Source organism: Falco peregrinus, chromosome 2 (genome assembly GCF_023634155.1).
Source record: "Falco peregrinus isolate bFalPer1 chromosome 2, bFalPer1.pri, whole genome shotgun sequence".
NCBI classification, from domain to species: domain Eukaryota; kingdom Metazoa; phylum Chordata; class Aves; order Falconiformes; family Falconidae; genus Falco; species Falco peregrinus.
The window spans coordinates 93,652,639-93,670,116 of record NC_073722.1 but is presented as its reverse complement, the minus strand read 5'-3'; the positions used below and the strand labels follow the sequence as shown (position 1 = coordinate 93,670,116).

General features: G+C 52.8%; 1 protein-coding gene across 1 annotated transcript in view; it reads left to right on the top strand.

Moving 5' to 3' along the window:
- The first annotated feature begins 12,702 nt into the window (after positions 1 to 12,702).
- The window catches only part of RTN4R (reticulon 4 receptor), a 79,140-nt gene continuing 74,364 nt past the window's right edge, over positions 12,703 to 17,478 (top strand). Inside the window, exon 1 of the mRNA XM_027780949.2 lies at positions 12,703 to 13,159. Within this exon, the coding sequence (XP_027636750.1) occupies positions 13,138 to 13,159 (22 nt within the window). The 5' untranslated portion in view covers positions 12,703 to 13,137. The remainder of the gene's footprint in view (positions 13,160 to 17,478) is intronic.

Sequence of the window (17,478 nt, the reverse complement as noted above, 5' to 3'; positions counted from 1 at the left end):
ATCACACGTACATAGGAAGATGCCCTTCAGAGATGGCTTTTCTGTTGCTTTAGGGTGACATCAAGTTGTCTGTGTGATTCACTGACCTTCTAGAGCCTGGGAAGAGAGCAACCCCAAGGTCTGTCCGGACATCGACGGTCTTCCCACATCCAAGCAGTGGTGCAAGAACTTCCCATCCTGCAATTTTTCAGTGCATATAACTGACGGCCCTTCTCCACAAGGCATCTGTTAGACCAGATTGGAGATGCTTGCCATGAAAACAGCGGTGGAAGATGGAGTGTTTACATGAAGCCTTCCACTGCTGCTTTGGTGGGAACTCTGTCAGGGTTAGTGAAGGCGAGACAACCAACAAGACACACAGACCAACTGCTGGGGGACCTGCTTAATCCTGTGGACCTGCCTCCTTCCAGTTTCGATGTGATTAATTGCACAGGAGGAGCTGAAGCTGGATGGGATGCACCCTCATATGGGCTCCTTCATGGATGTAATTGCTGTCCTTGGGTGCTTGCAGCTGTGGGACTGCAGCGGAGGTGAAAATGGAACCAAGTGCTACAAAAGGAAGAGGCAGGACTGTGAAGTGTGGGAAAGGCAATAAGGTGGGTGCATTAGCCAAAGGGGCTGGATAGAATCTGGGCTTTGGAAAAACTTGAGGAGGAGGAAAGAGGAATCAGCAGTGAGTCCTGCCCTGCTCCCAGGGCACAGGGCAGTAGTAGGGGTAAAACCTCCATCACCACAGTCCCCCATGCATTCAGTATGAGGGCTCCTGCCCCCAGGGCAGCTCCTTTCGCCAGATGTGATGTGCAGGAGCCGAGGTAGGTAGTCTCCCAACCACTTACGGGAAGGAACTTCCTTCTGCACTGAGATGCTGAGGCTTTTCACTGGGCCCTCCCATTCTCACTGCTGTCTTTTGCATGCCAGAATCTGCAGGGGTGGGCAGGGGCCGGTGTCCTCCATACCTGCCCTGTTCCTGCACTGCTCCCTGAGCATCACTGCTGCCCGCTGCCAGAGTGGCAGCTCCAGCCGTGGACAGCCTTGGCACCACAGTTCCTCTGCTCCACGCCAGTTCACAGGGAAGGCCCCTTCAGCTGTGCCCATCATCCCTGAGATGCCCAGGACAGCAGCACATTTTTCACACTGCCTTCTGCCTCCAGACCACCTACTGTGCTTCAGCCTGTGCCCAAGCCAAAGCTGCATTGCTGAGCAAATATAGCAAAAGTGGTTATTTCCAGCAGACTGTGGGAAAAGCCCCCTGCCCTACAGGTACCACTCATGGAGAAACGATGCCAAAGTCACACCTGCAGCATGGAAATGCTCAGGGCTCTCTTGCCTGGCACCTGCAGCTATCTCTCAGCCTTGAGCCATGCGGCTGCTGGCTTTACCTGATGTCCCCATCATCACATGGGTCACCACACAAACACAGTCCGTGCCCGGCACTTGGTAGCATCATGCCAAGCTACTGAAAATGCTGCACTTTGAAGAAACAGAGGTAAACAGCAGAGCAGAAAGCAATGTTCTCCTTTCATCCTGCCATCCCTCCTGCTCTGGGAAGGCCTAATGCAATTCCTGTTCTTACCGTGCAGATGGCGGTAAGCTGTGCTCTGCGGTTTGCTGTGACTGCCCTTAGCAGCACGCCCGTGTGCGCACGGCTTTGTAAGGCCAAATATATATGCATGTGTGTATACATATATATATATGTATATATATATATGTATGTATTTGAAAATGTTATGTTTTGATAGTGATCAACTATTGGTGACCTAAATGATTTCTCTCTGTTTCGTGCTTAGCTCTGTTGTGCTTCAGATCCACTTCAACGCTGTCACCCAGGATCATCTTCTCCTGTCTCTCCTTTGTAGTCCCTAAGAAGGGGACTATCATGTGTACCTCCGTACCCTGCACGAGATGAGCGCCGTGATGCCTCTCGCCTTTGTGCTGCTAGAACAATGTGCCTGCATTGATGCTCTCTTGCTTCCTCTGGGGCAGCATGGTCGGATCACCAACACCCTGCCAGGTTCGATTTTCTCTGCCAGCTCCCCCCCAGGTCTGGCCTGCTGTTTCCTTGAAACTTGTCCTGTACTTTACTTTGAATGCAGCAGGGAGTCAGAATTACGCCCACTGTTCCCTTCTATTCTTGGCCCTCTGCTTCCCTCACCTCCCAACCAAAATCTGTTCAGCTTCTGAAAATGGCTTATATTTTCTGACTGCGAGAAAGCATCTCTCCCACGGGGGTTGTGGTGCCTTTGGCTGTCACACTTCAGAGCCCAGCAGCCTGGGGCAGGGGTCTGCCCCCCTCCCCTCCCTGACCCCTCTCTCCATCCATGCTCAAGTGGCAAGCGGCTTTCTTCAAGTGGCAGCAGGTTTTGTGGCTCCCCCACCCACTGTTTGCTGCGTTTACTGCTTGCTTTATGCCAGCATTGCTAAATTTACTGGAGTTTTCACTGGGAGTTGCTGGTGTGTCCGTATTTCTCTCCTTTAAAACCTGTGGTTGCTGGGTGAAGCGGAACATGCTATTTGTCCCCTTTCCAAACAACATCTCTGTCGAATCAACAAGAACAGACTATTCATCTGCTGCAGGAGGCTAATTGCAAACAATCGTAAAACAAAATATTATTCCTTTGCAAAGTAATGGACAGCACTGTCCCTCTACCATATGGCACCCTAGTTCCAACACGGCCTGGTCTGGCCACCTGAACATAGCTCCTGAGCATGCGCTCTTCCACTTGCTCAAGGGGGATTCATCTCCTGGGATGTTCTCCTCAGCATGGCAGCCGTAGAGTGCTGTCATTCACAGCCCAAGGGGTGCACCTGTGATGCCAGAGCAGGATGACCTGCATCTGAGGAAAAGCAAGAGACCCCAAGCTCACGTTGGGGCACAGCTGTAACACCTGCACCAGCTCCTCAGGGCTTCTAAACCCCTGCCTGCAGCATGGGAAATTGTGAGGTGCTCTGTAGTGCTTTGAGATCTCTGGAATACGAAAAACCCACCCAAATCAGCCTCCTGGAGTTGATTTATTGATCCTATTTTATGATCCTGAGCCAAGGGGTGGCACATACATCGGTACCCAGGGAGTCATGGCAAAGAGGAATGTCATGGAGACAACCGCGGAGCCCATTCGACTCAGAAACACCGGCAGGGTTTTGCTGGAGATGAGGTCTGCATGTCTTATTCTCACAGCATCCTCCAGCATTTATGGTTGGACCTTCCCTCTTCCGATGCACTGTGACATTTACCCTGGAGGAGTAGCTAGCGTGGCGTGAATGTCCCTGCGTGGCTTCACTTGACCAAGAACTGCTCAGCGCAGCCTCCAGGAGTCCTGGTTCTACAGGAGACGGGAATAAAAGACATGGAGCTTACGATGCTTACTGCCACAGCCAGGTCTCTAAATCAAGCAGCTGGTTTTCAGATAGTCAAATTTTCAATGAAAAGAACTGATTTCCATGGGACACTGAGTCTTCCCACAGAGAAGCATTATGTTTACCTCCAGCCTTCTGTCTTTTCCTGAAAACCACTTTCTTTAGGCAACTACGTGGGCACTTCATTTTTCCTGGGGACACACTACACAAGAACAGGCTTTTAGTCATCTCTTCAGCCTCCTAACTGAAATTTGAAAGGATGGATGACCAAGTGGCCACCGGACTAGTGGGGTTCACGAGATGGCCTAGCCACCGGAGGTCATCTAGGCTCAGGGCATTGCCAAGACCACCACCCCCCTCTCACTGTACAAGGCAATATTTTTTGCCAAAATGCTCCCTTCCACGAACGCCTCTTCCTAGTTCACCCCTGTGAATCAGGTGCCCAGATGTTCATGGGCCTTTTGTCAACAGAGCAAAGCCGTTGCCTGGACAGTGATATTTGTAAAATCTTCGTTAAGAGCTGGTTGAACAACGTTGCCATCATTTTCTTTGGGTTCTTTCTTCAAGCTGAAACCGTCTTTGTAAAGCCTCAATAGTTTCAGCACACATCTTCCCAAAAAATCATTGTGGTCCAAGCAGCAGCAATGCAACAGTAATCTTGTGGCTTGGTGATTAGTGTTCACTGGGCTGCAAGACAGGCAGCTCCAAAAGGCCAAACACTGGCATTTGGGGAGATCAAGGTAGCCTGGGACAATAATTGCCAAAATAGATCAAGGACAAATCCACCAGATTTGAGATCACTGTTCAAATATTACTATATATTCTATCCTGAATATAGAGCAAGTTTTAGGACAGAAAATCAGGTCTGAAAAAGTCCAGCTTGCCACAGATTCTCTTTAGGTGATGTCTGGGGTGACATTTAATCTAAAACCTTATATTGTGAACAATACATTGTTCCTCAAGACTTCTGCCCAGTTTGGCATGATCAGGGATGGAAAATTCTGAACTTTGCACTTCCATATATCAGCTCAACATCCCCCACACTGTGCTTTCAGGAAAACATGAATCTTGTTTAATTCTGATTAAAAAAAAAGACAACAGTGCCTCACATCTTTCTGTGAAGCACCTTAATGCACTTCAGTCCAGTCAGCTGCTTCACATGTTGAGTTTTGAAGACTTGTGACTGCACTACAGTTTTTAGAAAACAAAAGAGCCAGACACTGGTGTCTGGAGATCCATGGGGCACCAACGGTCAAAATGACAAACCTACTTAAACCCGGTCTGTCCCACCTGAAGGTCCTGCATAGGAGAACCCATAAAGAGTTCAAGTGACTTCACAAGGAGCAATCTTTGCAGATGACTGAACAAATAATCACTGCCACATCCCAGCTCCCTATCTTGCACCTTCCTCCAGCTCCATATGTTTCTCTTTACCATGTGCAGTTTTTCTGCTCTTTAGCCAGTTTCTCATTCATCAAGCCATGCCAAGTCCTAAACTAATCAGAAAGAGTGTATGGGCATGGGACACTGAATCATTCACATCATCCAAACACAACTTGCTCATAGTCCCCATTGCCTGGACATCTGCCTGAGGTCAGTGGTGTTTGTCCAGCCAGATGTGCCCTCAGAAAACCTCAAGCTACTCTTGGGGAACTCGTTCTTCTTAAGGGCCAATTTCTTCTCCTAAGGCTGTTTGAAAGGTTTCCAAAGAATGGCTGGGCACGGTTCCTGGTTCATCACACAGGTGGGCTCCAGCATCCAGAACACATGTCCTTATTCAGGAATGCCATGCCATGATGGGGCACATCTGTATGTCCCACATGGTTTGGTCCAGCTTGCAGTTATAATGTGCTTCCAGCCCGCCCTGCTCCTCTGTCCACTCAGCTGTGTGCTCTCCTTCCTGCCCCGTTCCCCATCCCACCTCTCTTTTGGCTCCTGCTCCAGGGTGGTTCCCTTTCCTGGATTTCTCTCTGATGATGGCAGTAAGGAAGATCCCAATTTTTGGCCGGGAAAAGCCTTACCTTGACTGTCTCTGGACAACCCATGGAGCTGGTTTATGTTTGGTAGCACATGCACATCAGTTGAGAGGAATAAGTGCTGGCCAAGTCATAACAGCACACCATTATCGGCCTCACCATCACTGCGCCTGCCACCAACATAGCACTGCTGAACTCCTGAAGTACAGGAGCATCCCTGGAAATTTCTGCAGGCCCTGGAGGGTTTCAAGTTAAGACATGAGCTAGGAGAGTAATCTGAAATGAATAATTTATTTTGGTGAATTTTCTTTCCCTCTGTTTACAGATTGTCTAGGAGCAGATTGCAGCTTTCGCACCTCAATTCATTATTGGAAACTATTTGCAGATAGTTCCCGGTCTGCAACTCATTTGCTAACTCTGTTGGGAGTACTGCAGATCTGAAATCAGAGCTGTTTTGATTGGTCATGTGGTACTGCCATGCTCTCATTCCTCCATGAAATATATGTGACATTTAGAATCAGGCTGTAAGGGCAGATGCTCCTAGTCACGAATTAGATGTTCATTTTCTGTCAGTGCTCTCCAGTAGCCCTTCTGCATGTCCCTACAACTGCCCCTGCCAGGACATCCATCAACACTAAAAGAGTAGGAGTCAGCCTTAAAAAAAACCCCAAACCAACCAAACAAAAAAACCCAACCAGTAATCCTTTCTCCTCTTAAACTGGAAAACAAACTAACAAAAAACAAACCAAGTAGGAGAAACCATGTGTCAGTAACTGAAGGCAGAGAAACAATATCCAGCAACGTCCATCCAGGATTGACACCATCACAGTGGAGACTTGGAGGAAGACAAAAAGCTGACCTCTTTTTAAAGAACAGCCCACACCATCTGACAGCTGTACCTGACAGCAGAGCTCCTGAAATGCAGAACTGGGAGCAGTTACAGGACCTGGAAGGTGACCCCAGTTGAATCACACTGGTGTGGCTGTGATGGAGCAGCCATTCTTCAGCTGCTGCTCTCAGGACTTTTCCCACTCCTTGGCCACCATATCCAACACACGTTCTGATGGTCCAGGGATAGCCATGGAGTATGTGCAGGATCTGGTCACCAGGTCTTACTGAAGGGGCACTGGGAGAGCTTTCCACCCCAAATACCTGCTTGTTTTAGATGCTTTGTCCTTCTGGAGGTTTGGCATTCGCACAGCCGTGCATGAGAGCTGCTGAAGAGCAGCAGTGCAGAAATGTAATGGATGTGACTCTGCTGGACTCCTCTGGACCAGGTCACTGGGTGGGCCTGTGAGGTGCACAGCCATGCTAGTTTAACCCAGCCATCATCCACTCTGTGGTCAACACACACGGGGTGCACAGGGGTCCCCTCATGCAGCTCCGTGGAGGAGCAGGTGTCACCCTTGGTCCATGTTTGGTGGAGTTTTGCTGCCCTTCTCCCTGCTCTCCTTGGCTCCCTCTGCACAGGCTGATGAGAATCTCCTACTCTCATATGGTCCAAGCAGCCATGAATCCTATCCAGTCCATCATTTGGAAGGGAAAAAACCCATCCTGTCCACAAATCCAGGGGACCAATTGAGCCGCTAACAAAGGCAGACACTTGGGATGCAAAGCCTTTCTCAGCAGAGCCTACAAGTCCCCTGATCCACCACGGAGGACCCTTCTTTGAATCAAGAAACTGGCCAGGAAGTCACTGAAGAAACCTCTTAGGGCTTTGTGTTTCACCTTCTTCAAAGTCCATTTAGCATCTTTGACTGTTCCCAGTTGCTTCACACTCAGTGCAGAGCAAGCCCAAGGCAGTTCCAAGCCATGTGCACGCTCTCATCCAGCTCCCTTAAGGCTTGAAACTGAGCAGCTTTCTGCAAGAGAAGCCTAAATAAATCTGTGGCCCTTCCTGCATGGCCCTGCAATGCTCTGAAGGATTCTTGGCGCATCCCAGTCTCAGCAGCACCGCCAGGACGAGGTGGGAACCTTTTACTGCATGACAAGAGGGGATTGATGTGTCAGGCTGAAGCGAGGGCTGAGATGATTTACAGGAACAGCTCGTCCAAGCCGACCCTATTGCTCAGGCAGAAGAGACCTGAAATCTGAGAGAAATCACGAAGCAGAAGCTATGAGGCTCATAATTCACCTTCCTGGGAGAGGTAGCATCCATGGGGAATCGCTGGCTGTGCATGGGGTGAATGCACTGACAGAGGGGAAGCTTTTCTCACTCTGCCTTGCCCATCCAGGCCCTGCAAGGCTCTGGTGCAGTTTTTCATTGTAATAGGAGCAAAACAGCACATAAGAACAATACAGATGTTCAGTGCCTTTTCCTGAACTAATGGAATAAGTATAATAACAATACGGTAATAGCGATATGGTAATGAGCCGAGACAGTTGAGAGAGATGGAGTGTCGTGCCCGCCACAGGGAGGGTGGATGGTTCGAGCCAAGGAAAGCTCGCCCCAGGGTCCAGGACTCAACCAGCATGTCTCTGGTATGACATCTCTCACTACAAAGGAGTCTAGGAGTGGTTAGCCATGCTTCCATCTTCTGGTTACTGGGCTTTACCTGCAGTGTGCTGTTTGCTTGTACAGCCATCAGAGGCATTCTGGTACCCAGGACACATTGCTCCATGGGGTTTACTGCAGGAGAGAAATCAGACCTGCTGTGTAACCAGGGACATGGTAGTCTGGTCTCCTGGAAGAGTCACTCTGTCAGCATACGACTTACCTACCCATTGGTGTGCATCACTTTAAGTATTGAAAATGGAGTAGTAACTACACTGGATGTCTGGATTAATCACATCAGCACCATTCATCCTCATGTGTGCAAACCTGGCCAGCCAAGGAGCCTTGCTGGTGTACAGCCTCCTTGTGCCTCCCTGTTTGGTCAATCTGTAGGTATGTGTTTCGGCTGCTGAAAACACCCAGGAGTCATGAGGTATGTGCCCTTCATAGACCAGGTAGATGGTATAATACATAGGCTATGTCAATAATCCCAGTGCTGGTGGGTCTGGGGACCACTTTCAAATTTGTATTTGAGAGTCTGACTCATTGTCTACCTATGCCTGTACTCAGAGCAGGTGAAAACTACTTCAAGACAGTCTCCTTGGATATCCAGAAGGATAACTTGTCTGGGGGTCCAGAGGGGTCCTGATCTAACGGAGAAGGTAATATTCCCTGACCTGCTGACTGCCTGTGCTGCATTATGTACCGTGTACTCACGTCTGCTCCTGCCTCCTGCAAGCACAGGCAGTTCCAGAACTTGGCCTAATCACAACAGCAAACAGGCTGGTCTTCTAGTGCTCTTTTTCTTCCTCCTTGTTCCTCCAAACAGATGTTTTCAGATGCTCACATCCACATCAGACACAGAGAGGTGCAGGCACAAGGCAGTGTGGAAGAAAGGTAAAAAGCCATTATTGAATCAGCACAAGGATAAAAGTTACACTTTATTTAATACTGGGATTCAGAAATCAACTCCATTAGGTTCTATTCCAAAGAAAAGGTGGGTGTGAGCATGGCAAAGGGCAATGGCTTCCCATTTTTTGTGGCCTCTCTACTTCTCCACACCCATCTCTCTCCCACCTTCTCCTCAGCACCCTTAGACCCAGGAATGTGCCCCAAACATATTAGAGCCACTCTGCTCTCAAACATAGGCTAGAGAGAGCAAGTGAATGGTTGACACCTTGCAAACAAGACTCGCAATCCAAAGGAAGAGAATTGATCTAAATGTGATTAAGCATTAGGTAAAGATGAACATGTAATTATCCAGTCAAAGCAAGGTGTCTCTTAATCTCAGTGAATGTTGGCTCCTTTCCAAGCTGCAAACGAGATGCACAGAATTACTCACACCGTAACTGCGGACTACCTCAGTTCCCCCAGGGGATCTCCTACTTGGGAGACTCCTTCTCCTTCACCCAGTCCTTGCTAGACCATGCCTAGACACATTGGGAAATGAGAAGCACAAATGTCCAACATGCAGGCACAGTCTCCTGTACCTTGTGACATGAGCTTGGAAAGCAAGCTGGCACTAGGACACCCAGCATACTGTGGAGCACTGATTTGCATGCCAAGGTCACCGCCACCATGTTACTGCATGGTGACCTGTGCGTAACAGACCCTTGGGTCTCAAACCAGCCCAAAGTCGTGCAGGAATCTGCAAGAAGAGTCAGTCCCAGCCCTCTACAGATGTGCTCTCTCCATTTCAGGATTAACCTTTCAGAAATGTCAGCCAAACAGCCACATGCAGCCAGCTGCCTTGCTGGTAGAACCTGTAATTTTTGGCCTTGTGACTACAGCTTCAGTTAACTCCTTCAGTGTTCATGTTCATTTTCCAGCCCTCTCCTGGACAATTCCAGCTCCAGGGTCCTTTTATCTGCAGCAATTTTGATGCCTTGCACATAGGTGACCTCTCTCTCCTGATGTACCACTTGGGATGGTGAAGTCAGAGGGCACCATTGAAGCACAAGTGCTTGAAGGTGTGTTTAAAGGCGAGGAGCAGCATATTTCTAACCGGTGGTAGCTGGACTGTCACTGCAGAAATAACAGGGCAGGGTAGGATCCTCCTTCCCCAGAAGATGTCCATAAATCAACAAGAAGGCATGCTGCCAGCAGATTGCCTTGTCTCTTCCCAGATCTCACCTTTCCTTTGCCCCTGACGCTCCCAGAGATCCCTTCTGTGCCTTCGGAGACCTGCCACAGACTGGCCCAAGCACCGATAAAGACACAGCTATGCTGAAAGCCATCTGAAAACCTGTCTGAGGGTCCCAGCCCTTGACCCTGGTGTGGGCATAGTGCTCCCTCGGCAGCATGTTCATTAAGTGCTGCCTTGGGCTGTGCATACAGGACCAGCAGAGAAGGAAGGAGCTGTATGATGCCAAGCTCTAGTATGTGCAAGGTAGGGCAGGGGATGCTGCGCACACTGGTTAGGGTGCAGGCACGGATACAGGATGGGCAGGGATACAGCTGGAGATTGCCCTTAGGCAGAACAAGCAGAAGGAACAGAGCAAGCATGGCAAAAGGGGCAGAGAAGGTAAGTCTATGCCTAAGCTGGGATGCAATTGGGCATGCAGGCTGGAAATGTGAGAAGGAAGAGAACTGGAGAATCATCCCTGCACCTTTGCATTCTGGAAGGGTGGAAAGACAGTGCTCAGAGGGCCAGACAGCCCCCTGCCCTCCCCAGGCATGGTCTCCCATCTCCAGGGGAATGGAGGAGAGGGGCTCAAGGTATCAGACATATATAACTTTACATTCGGACCATGTTTAAGGGTGGCTGCAGTTCTCCTGGATCATTTTTAGGTGGGATTTCAAAGGTGGACAACTGCAAGTGAAAACTCTAGCAGGAGAAGGGGGAACTGAAACAGTCAGTGGCCCAGGAGTCTGAGGCAGGGGAGGGTGTACTACCCCACCAAGGGCAAAAGGTTTATAAGGATTGTGAGGCAAGGTAACTAGGTGAAGCATACTCAAACAGAATTATTTACACCCCTTTTTGTGATATGAACCCACAGAGCTTAGGCAAGTAGAAGACAGTACCCCCCAGCCCTCCTAACACCTCCTAACAGCCACACCACCTGCCTTTGAGCCAAGCTCTGGAGGTAGCTGCCCCCAGGCTTCCCACACACCTAGTCCTGGCGCTAGACCTCACAAAGGTGCAATAAGGGCATTCCTCAAAGCACATCCTGCTTCCAGCTGTTTCCCAGCTGGATGGGGATATTCCCCAAAATATAGGCCTCAAAAGATGAGTGTTATCGTATGAGAATGTGGCTGCATTTACATTTGTCAGGCTTTTCCCTGTCCTGAGAAAAGCCAGATTAATCTCTATTCTGCTGGTGGCACTGAAGGTCCTAAAAGATCTGCAGGTGAGTTAGGTCCTGCTCTGAACTCCCAATCCCAGCCTGGGGCCCGTTCCAGAGCTCTGCCAGCTGCAGCCCTCCTGTTCTGGTCCTGCAAGCTCTGCCCCTCAGCCTGGCTCCAACACACTGCTTCTATCATATATACATATATCCTAACAGCAGCCTTTCCCCTGCTCTGGTCTTACGCTTTGGTTGTGGATGACCAATAAAAACATCAGCAAAAGATATCCAGAAGGCACCTGGAAGCCATACCTCCCCGGTACCTTTGGACAGCTGAGGCTGTTTGCATCATTAAAGACCACACTTGGTTAACTACTCCATCTGGCTCCAATGTCCAGGTGGGCCTTCCTTCGGTCGCATTTCTTTTTTCCATAGATGACTGTGGTGACAGCATGAAGTATGCCACAGATCTTGGGGGCAGATGAGGTGGGTTATTGTGTGCAGGAGAAAGTTTCATGGCTCATCTTGGAATGATGCCTGCTGCATAGGCCTTCAGAGACGTGGCTGTGGCACAAGCCCTGGGTGCAAGCTGCTCTAGGGACGGGGCAGCGTTAGGGTGACAAACTGTTACAGAGGAATGAATGTTCAATAACATAACTATAGCTATGTGTACGTACAGAGAAACACGCGTATCTGGTAGCTGTTCTAAACCTCTTACAAGCAGGGACAGAGCCACCATGTCTTCATGTTCAAGACGTTTGGCTTCCTCTGGCACCATCCTTCCCTCCTCCTTTCTCCACCGAGCAAATGAGTTCACTTAATAAAAATCCGTCTTTCTGCTTCCCAGGACAGCTGCAGATGGGAGCCGCCTATGCAGTAAGCACTTGTCCGCTCCAGGACAGGGAAGGAGGGAAGCCTGAGGACAGCGGAGCCAGCTTCACCTGCCTCATCGCCGGCCGGGGTAACCCTCGTGCTTTGGGGGAGACTGAGGTGAGCTGCTGCCCTTCCCATGCACTGCAGAGTGATGCGGAGGCGCAGGTGAGAGGGCTCAGCGTGCCACCGGGATGGCTTTCCGACTCTGCCCAGCGGCCTGGCCTCCCCGGCTGGCTCCGAGGACCGCAGCGGCTCCGCACCGGCAGCACATCCCGGCCAGCACGGCGGGAGGAGCCGCTGGAGCTTGAGCTGCGCCCGGCCGCCTCCCCGGCCGGAGCCCGGCTCCAGGGGGGCAGAGCCGGGGGTCCCCCCTAGCGAACCTCCGGCGCCCGCGGCTCCGCTGTCCCCCCGCAGGGGCTGAGCCGGACCGGGGAGGCGGAGGGGCAGCGGGGCGGCCCCACGCCCGCGGCCGCCCAGGCGTCCCTCTCCGCGGCTTCCTTTAGGTGGCACCTCTCCTCCAGGAATGAGCCGCCCGGCCCCCGCGCAGCCCTGCCCGGGCCGCGGCCGCGCACCGCGGGGGCCCCAGCGCGGAGCCGCCGCCGTCGGAGCGGCCCCTGCGCGCTCCGTCTGCCCCCGGAGCGGCCCCTCCCTCCCTCCATCCCGTGCCCGTCTCCCCCGTCCTCCCTCTCACTCCTCCAGCCAGTAAATCCGATCTAGGCTGATTCCTCTCACGTCAAACCACATGATCCCATAAAACATTCATCGCCTCTCCATCCCTGCGCCCCGCTCGCTCGCTCCCGGGATACAGTGCAGCAGGCTCCGCGCTCCCCGCCGCCGCCGCCGGCTCTGCCGCCGCGGGATCCGCCGCAGCCCCGGCCCCGAGCGTGCGGCGGGCGGGAGGGAGGACGGACGGACGGACGGAGGGAGGAGGCAGGCAGGCAGGGAGGGGGAGCCTCGCCTGGATGCTGACTCCAGCTCGGGGGCTGCTCATTCCCCCGATGAGCGAGGGCGCCGGCAGAGGGAGAGCCCCCTCCCCGTGCGCCGCCGCGCCGCGCTCGGGCTGAAGTTTTGTACCGGGATCTGCCGCGCTTTCGCAAGGATTGTACCGCTGCCGCTCGACTTTGCGCCTCCAGACGTGCCTTCCCCGATCCCTAAGATGAAGAGGGCGATAGCTGAAGGTAGGTGCGTCCCCGTGGTCCGTGTCCCCCCCCTCCCGCGCCGGGGCTCCGCCGCTCCCCGGGGGGCGGCAGGGCAGGGCGAGGCGGCCATGTCCCCAACTTCGCTCCGCACCGGGAACTTCCCGCCCTGCAACTTTTTTTTTCTTTTTCCTTTTTTCTCTCTCTTTTTTTTTTTTTTTTCCTTCCCCGCGGAGTCGGCGGGAGCGGCCGGGGCTGGCCGCCGGGGGCTGGGCTGGGCTGGGTTGGGCTGGGCGGCACGTTACGGTACGGTACGGTACGGTACGGCGCGGCACGGCTCCAGCCGCGGAGCACGGCAGGGGGATGGAAGGGGAGCAACGAGCTGAGCCCCCTCCAGCCCCGGCCCCGCGCTGGGGGAGGGGGGGGGAGGGGGGGGGAAGGGGAGCGGGGGGGCGCCCCCCACCTCGCTCGGCCTTGGGGTGCCCGGGCGAAGTTGGTGCCGCGGGGGAGGCGCCCCCTGCCCCCCCCCCAAGCGCGCTTCCCGCGGGGGCACGTGGAGCCGCTGCCCCAGGGAGGGGGGCGCGGAACCCCGCGGGCAGGGAGAGGGGATGGGGGCTGCCCGGCGCGCCCCCCGGTCCCAGCCCGGCCGGCGGGGAAGCGCCGGCTCCGCTCCCCCAGCCCGGCGGAGGGGCCGCGGGTGCCTCCGGCCGGGGAAGTTTGTGGATGCTTCGGGCGCCCCGCAGGGACGGCGGTTCCCGGGGTGCCCACAAAGCCCCTCCCTCGGGGTGCAGGGGAGGGACCCCCCCATCGGCTCGCCCCGCCGGAGGAGAGGCTCACAGCGTGCGGGGAGGCTGGCCTGGCACAGCCGGCTCCTCTGGCTGAAAATAGCCCTTTTGCATCGGCTTTGTCAGCCCTGGCGATGGGCTTTGCTTTCCCGGGGCGGGGGGCTGGCAACAGCCGGGGGCTGCGGCTGCTGTCGGAGCTGCCCCGCTGGACAGTGGTGGCTCGGGCGTTTGCAGGCGCTCCGGGTGAAACCTAAAATCAAGACCTACATTTGGAGGAACACATGGTCTCAGCGCCGCAGGTTCAGGCTGCTGGGAGAAGCATGTGCCACCCAGGTGTGTTGGCTGCCAACCCAGCCCACGGATTGCGATTTTTAACTGGTGGGAGCAGCCCGCTGTGGGAGCTCCGCTGCTCTCCAGGCTGCTGCTGGAGGGAGCGGTGGGCATGCAGAGCCCCTTGCTGCACGGAGTCTCTGCCCCTCTGAGCCATCTCCAGTTTGCTTCCTGTTCCCGTCAGCCACACAAATATAAATTTTTTTGGTCTGTTTGTTTTTCCTTTTCTTTCTGTTTTGGCTGGCTGATTTATGTGCGATGATCAAAGGACGTATCCAAGCTCTGATCCATATAGCGCACCACTTCCTTTACAGAGTTCGTACTGGTTTGAAATCTGAAATGGCCAATTTATTCCTGTTTGGGAAACACCTTGGGGAGCAGGTTGCAGTGAGGGCTTCTCCTGCGGGCCCTTAGGGGGATATTGATATTTCAAACATCCATTTGCTGTGTGCTGCACCGTAGCCTGGTGCGTGGGTTACCCATCGATTTGCACCCTGTGGTTGTGCGCTTGTGCACAGACTCCTGGTGCTGAGCTGGTGGTGTGGTGATGCTGTAGGACGGCAGACAGCTGTGCAGAGCAGCATCCAGGTGATGGGTGTGGTACAAGCACCCAGGACAGCCCATCCTCCTGCGTCCCCCATCCTCCTGCGTCCCCCATCCTCCTGCGTCCCCCATCCTCCTGCGTCCCCCATCCTCCTGCGTCCCCCATCCTCCTGCGGCACAGCTCTTCCTCTGTGCCCTGACATTACCAGTGGCTACCAGTATAATGTGAAACACAGAGGATAATGAAATATAAAAACTGTGTTACAACAGCTTTATTTATAGAACGAGGCTTTGGGGGGGGGTGCGTTTGAATTTTTTTTTTTTTTTTTCCCCTGCAGTTTATCAATTGCTCCTGTGAGAGGCTGGGTAGTCTGGATTGCTGGTAGGTGTGAATGTAAAGTCTTTATGAACCTTGGGAGGTTATGTTTAGATGAGTGACCATGCTGCTGTATCTGGACTACATTTCCTACTGTGGGCTGCCAGGATACTTGAAGTGCCTTGCAAGCCAGAAATAGCCACCAGGAACAGTTTGACAGGCAGAGCTTTTGCCTGTTCTCAGCACTTACTGCCTTATTAACACAATTTATTTATATTGAAAGAGGTCTTTCCGTGTTTATTCTTTTATAAAATTTATTAAAAAAAACCCCAAACACAAAACCCTGTAACATGAGAACCTACACCAACCTCAGTGCCTACTTACTCACTGATGTGAGAGCAGCTCTTTTTTTTGTGAGAAAACACCACTCATCAGCGTATTCTTTTCTATTTCTTTTCTGTTGAACGTTCATTTTGCATCAAGGGGCCACAGTGTTTCTTGGGCTTGGTCCCCCCTTCCCCACCAGGTAGCACATACCTCAGACCTATATTCTGTGGGACCATCAAAGGGTGTGTTTGGAGGTTTTCTAAAGAAGAATATCAGGGCAAAAAGGTGGAGGTGCCGTCGCACTGCTGCGCGACTGGGCGTTGTATCGCTGCAGATGTCGGCGTGGCCCCGCTGCTTCTGTGATGTATTCCCCACTAAGAGCACTAGACAAAGCTCATCCAGTAAATAAGTTAATTAGTAGTGGCTGCTCTCTCTGCTGTTGTGGCTTGTGGGCAGCATGTGCCTGTGCTGCTCACCACCAGCATGGGGAGCATGGCAGTCCTGTCTTAACAAGCCAGGGCCTTCGTTAATTACCTCCATCCCGTGTTGGCTCTCTCTGGGCTTTGCTTAAGTAAAATCCTCCTGGGAGCCTGTGTTCGTAAGTGTGAAGGAGTCAGTGGTGGGAAGGAGCAAGGGGAGGGAGGGGATGGTTTGCTACACAACTGAGATGCCTCCCTTTGCTTTCGTCTGCTACCTGCCCTGCTCGAGGGGGCTTGATAGGAGAGGGCAGGGGAATGGTTGTCTGTCCGTACCCACAGCCTGGCAGCTCACCTTGGAGCTGGAAGCTGGCAGGGGACATGGGGGTCCACACCTGGCATCCCTGCAAATATACTCTGTGACAATCAGTGTGCTAGTAAAAAAGGCCTTATACCGGCACAACCTCCTTCTGACATCAACGATGGCTTTGGCCATTAAGCCTTCCAAAGGAATAAGCAAAATCTGCAAAATTCAGCAGCACCTGTGTGAATTTTCCACCTTCTTCAGCTTGGAAGCAGCGAGGGAGATTGTGAGGTGGGGGCAGGGAAGGGGAAGGATGCTCTGAAGGCCAGCTCTTGGGCACGTTGCTGCACACCCTGCATGCACAGCGATACTGGCTGTGGGGAGCTGTTGCCCAGCCTGGAAAGCACAGTGTCTTCCTTCCCTTCCCATCCTCCTGAGCCTTGAGTGAGAGGAGGAGGGAGACGGAAAATTGGAAAATCGGTTGAGCCAGAGCCTCAGCACAAAGCAGGACAAGGCAGATTGCAAAGAGCTGAGCTCTAATCTCTGCTGGAAGCCTGCACGGGGCTGCGGTGCTGGTTGCTCCCACAGCTCAGCCCCGCCAAGCTGCAGGGTGCATCCTGGTGGAGAGGCTGGAGCTGCGGTCCCAGTGCAGGATTTGGCCAGCCGGAGGCGGAACCAAAGGGAGAAGAAAGGAGCCGGTCTAATTAGGTGTGCATTCTCATCCCCTTGGATTTGCAATGCTTTCTGCTGCTGTCACCTTCATTAAGACATATCTCTGAGTGCCAAGCTCCTCTTTTGATGTTCCTAAAGAGGTGGGGTTTCTTTATGCAGGAGGCACGCACACAGTGGAGTAGGAGTATCCTGTACTACTGCAAAAAGGTGTTGTAAGAAGCAACATCACAGTGTGGTGCCTGCAAGGGCTGGGAATTGGACTAGAGCTTCTCCCTCCTGTCCATGTGGAAAGCTTTGTGCTGTGTCCTAGAGCCATATGGATCTGTCTGGGATTTGTGACTAACAGGGTTTCAGGGCTTCTCCATCACAGACACACACAGAGGTGTGGGAGGGAGGAGGGAGGCTTGTGATCTGCAGAGCCCAGCCTCTCCTCCCCTTTCGTGCTTGTGGTTGCAACTCCTGGAGGTTTCCAGAGACAGGGAAAAGGAGACAATTGCACTGAAAATTCATAATCAGCTAAAAGAAGCAAGGGGTGGATCCTTCCATGTTTGTGCAGAGATGCCCAAGCAATTCATACAGACTTTGCTAAATTGTGCGAACTCACCTCAGCCTCTGCTGGTGGCTTATTATGGCTGTCGGAACACGCAGCAGCGTGAGTTTTGGGTGGC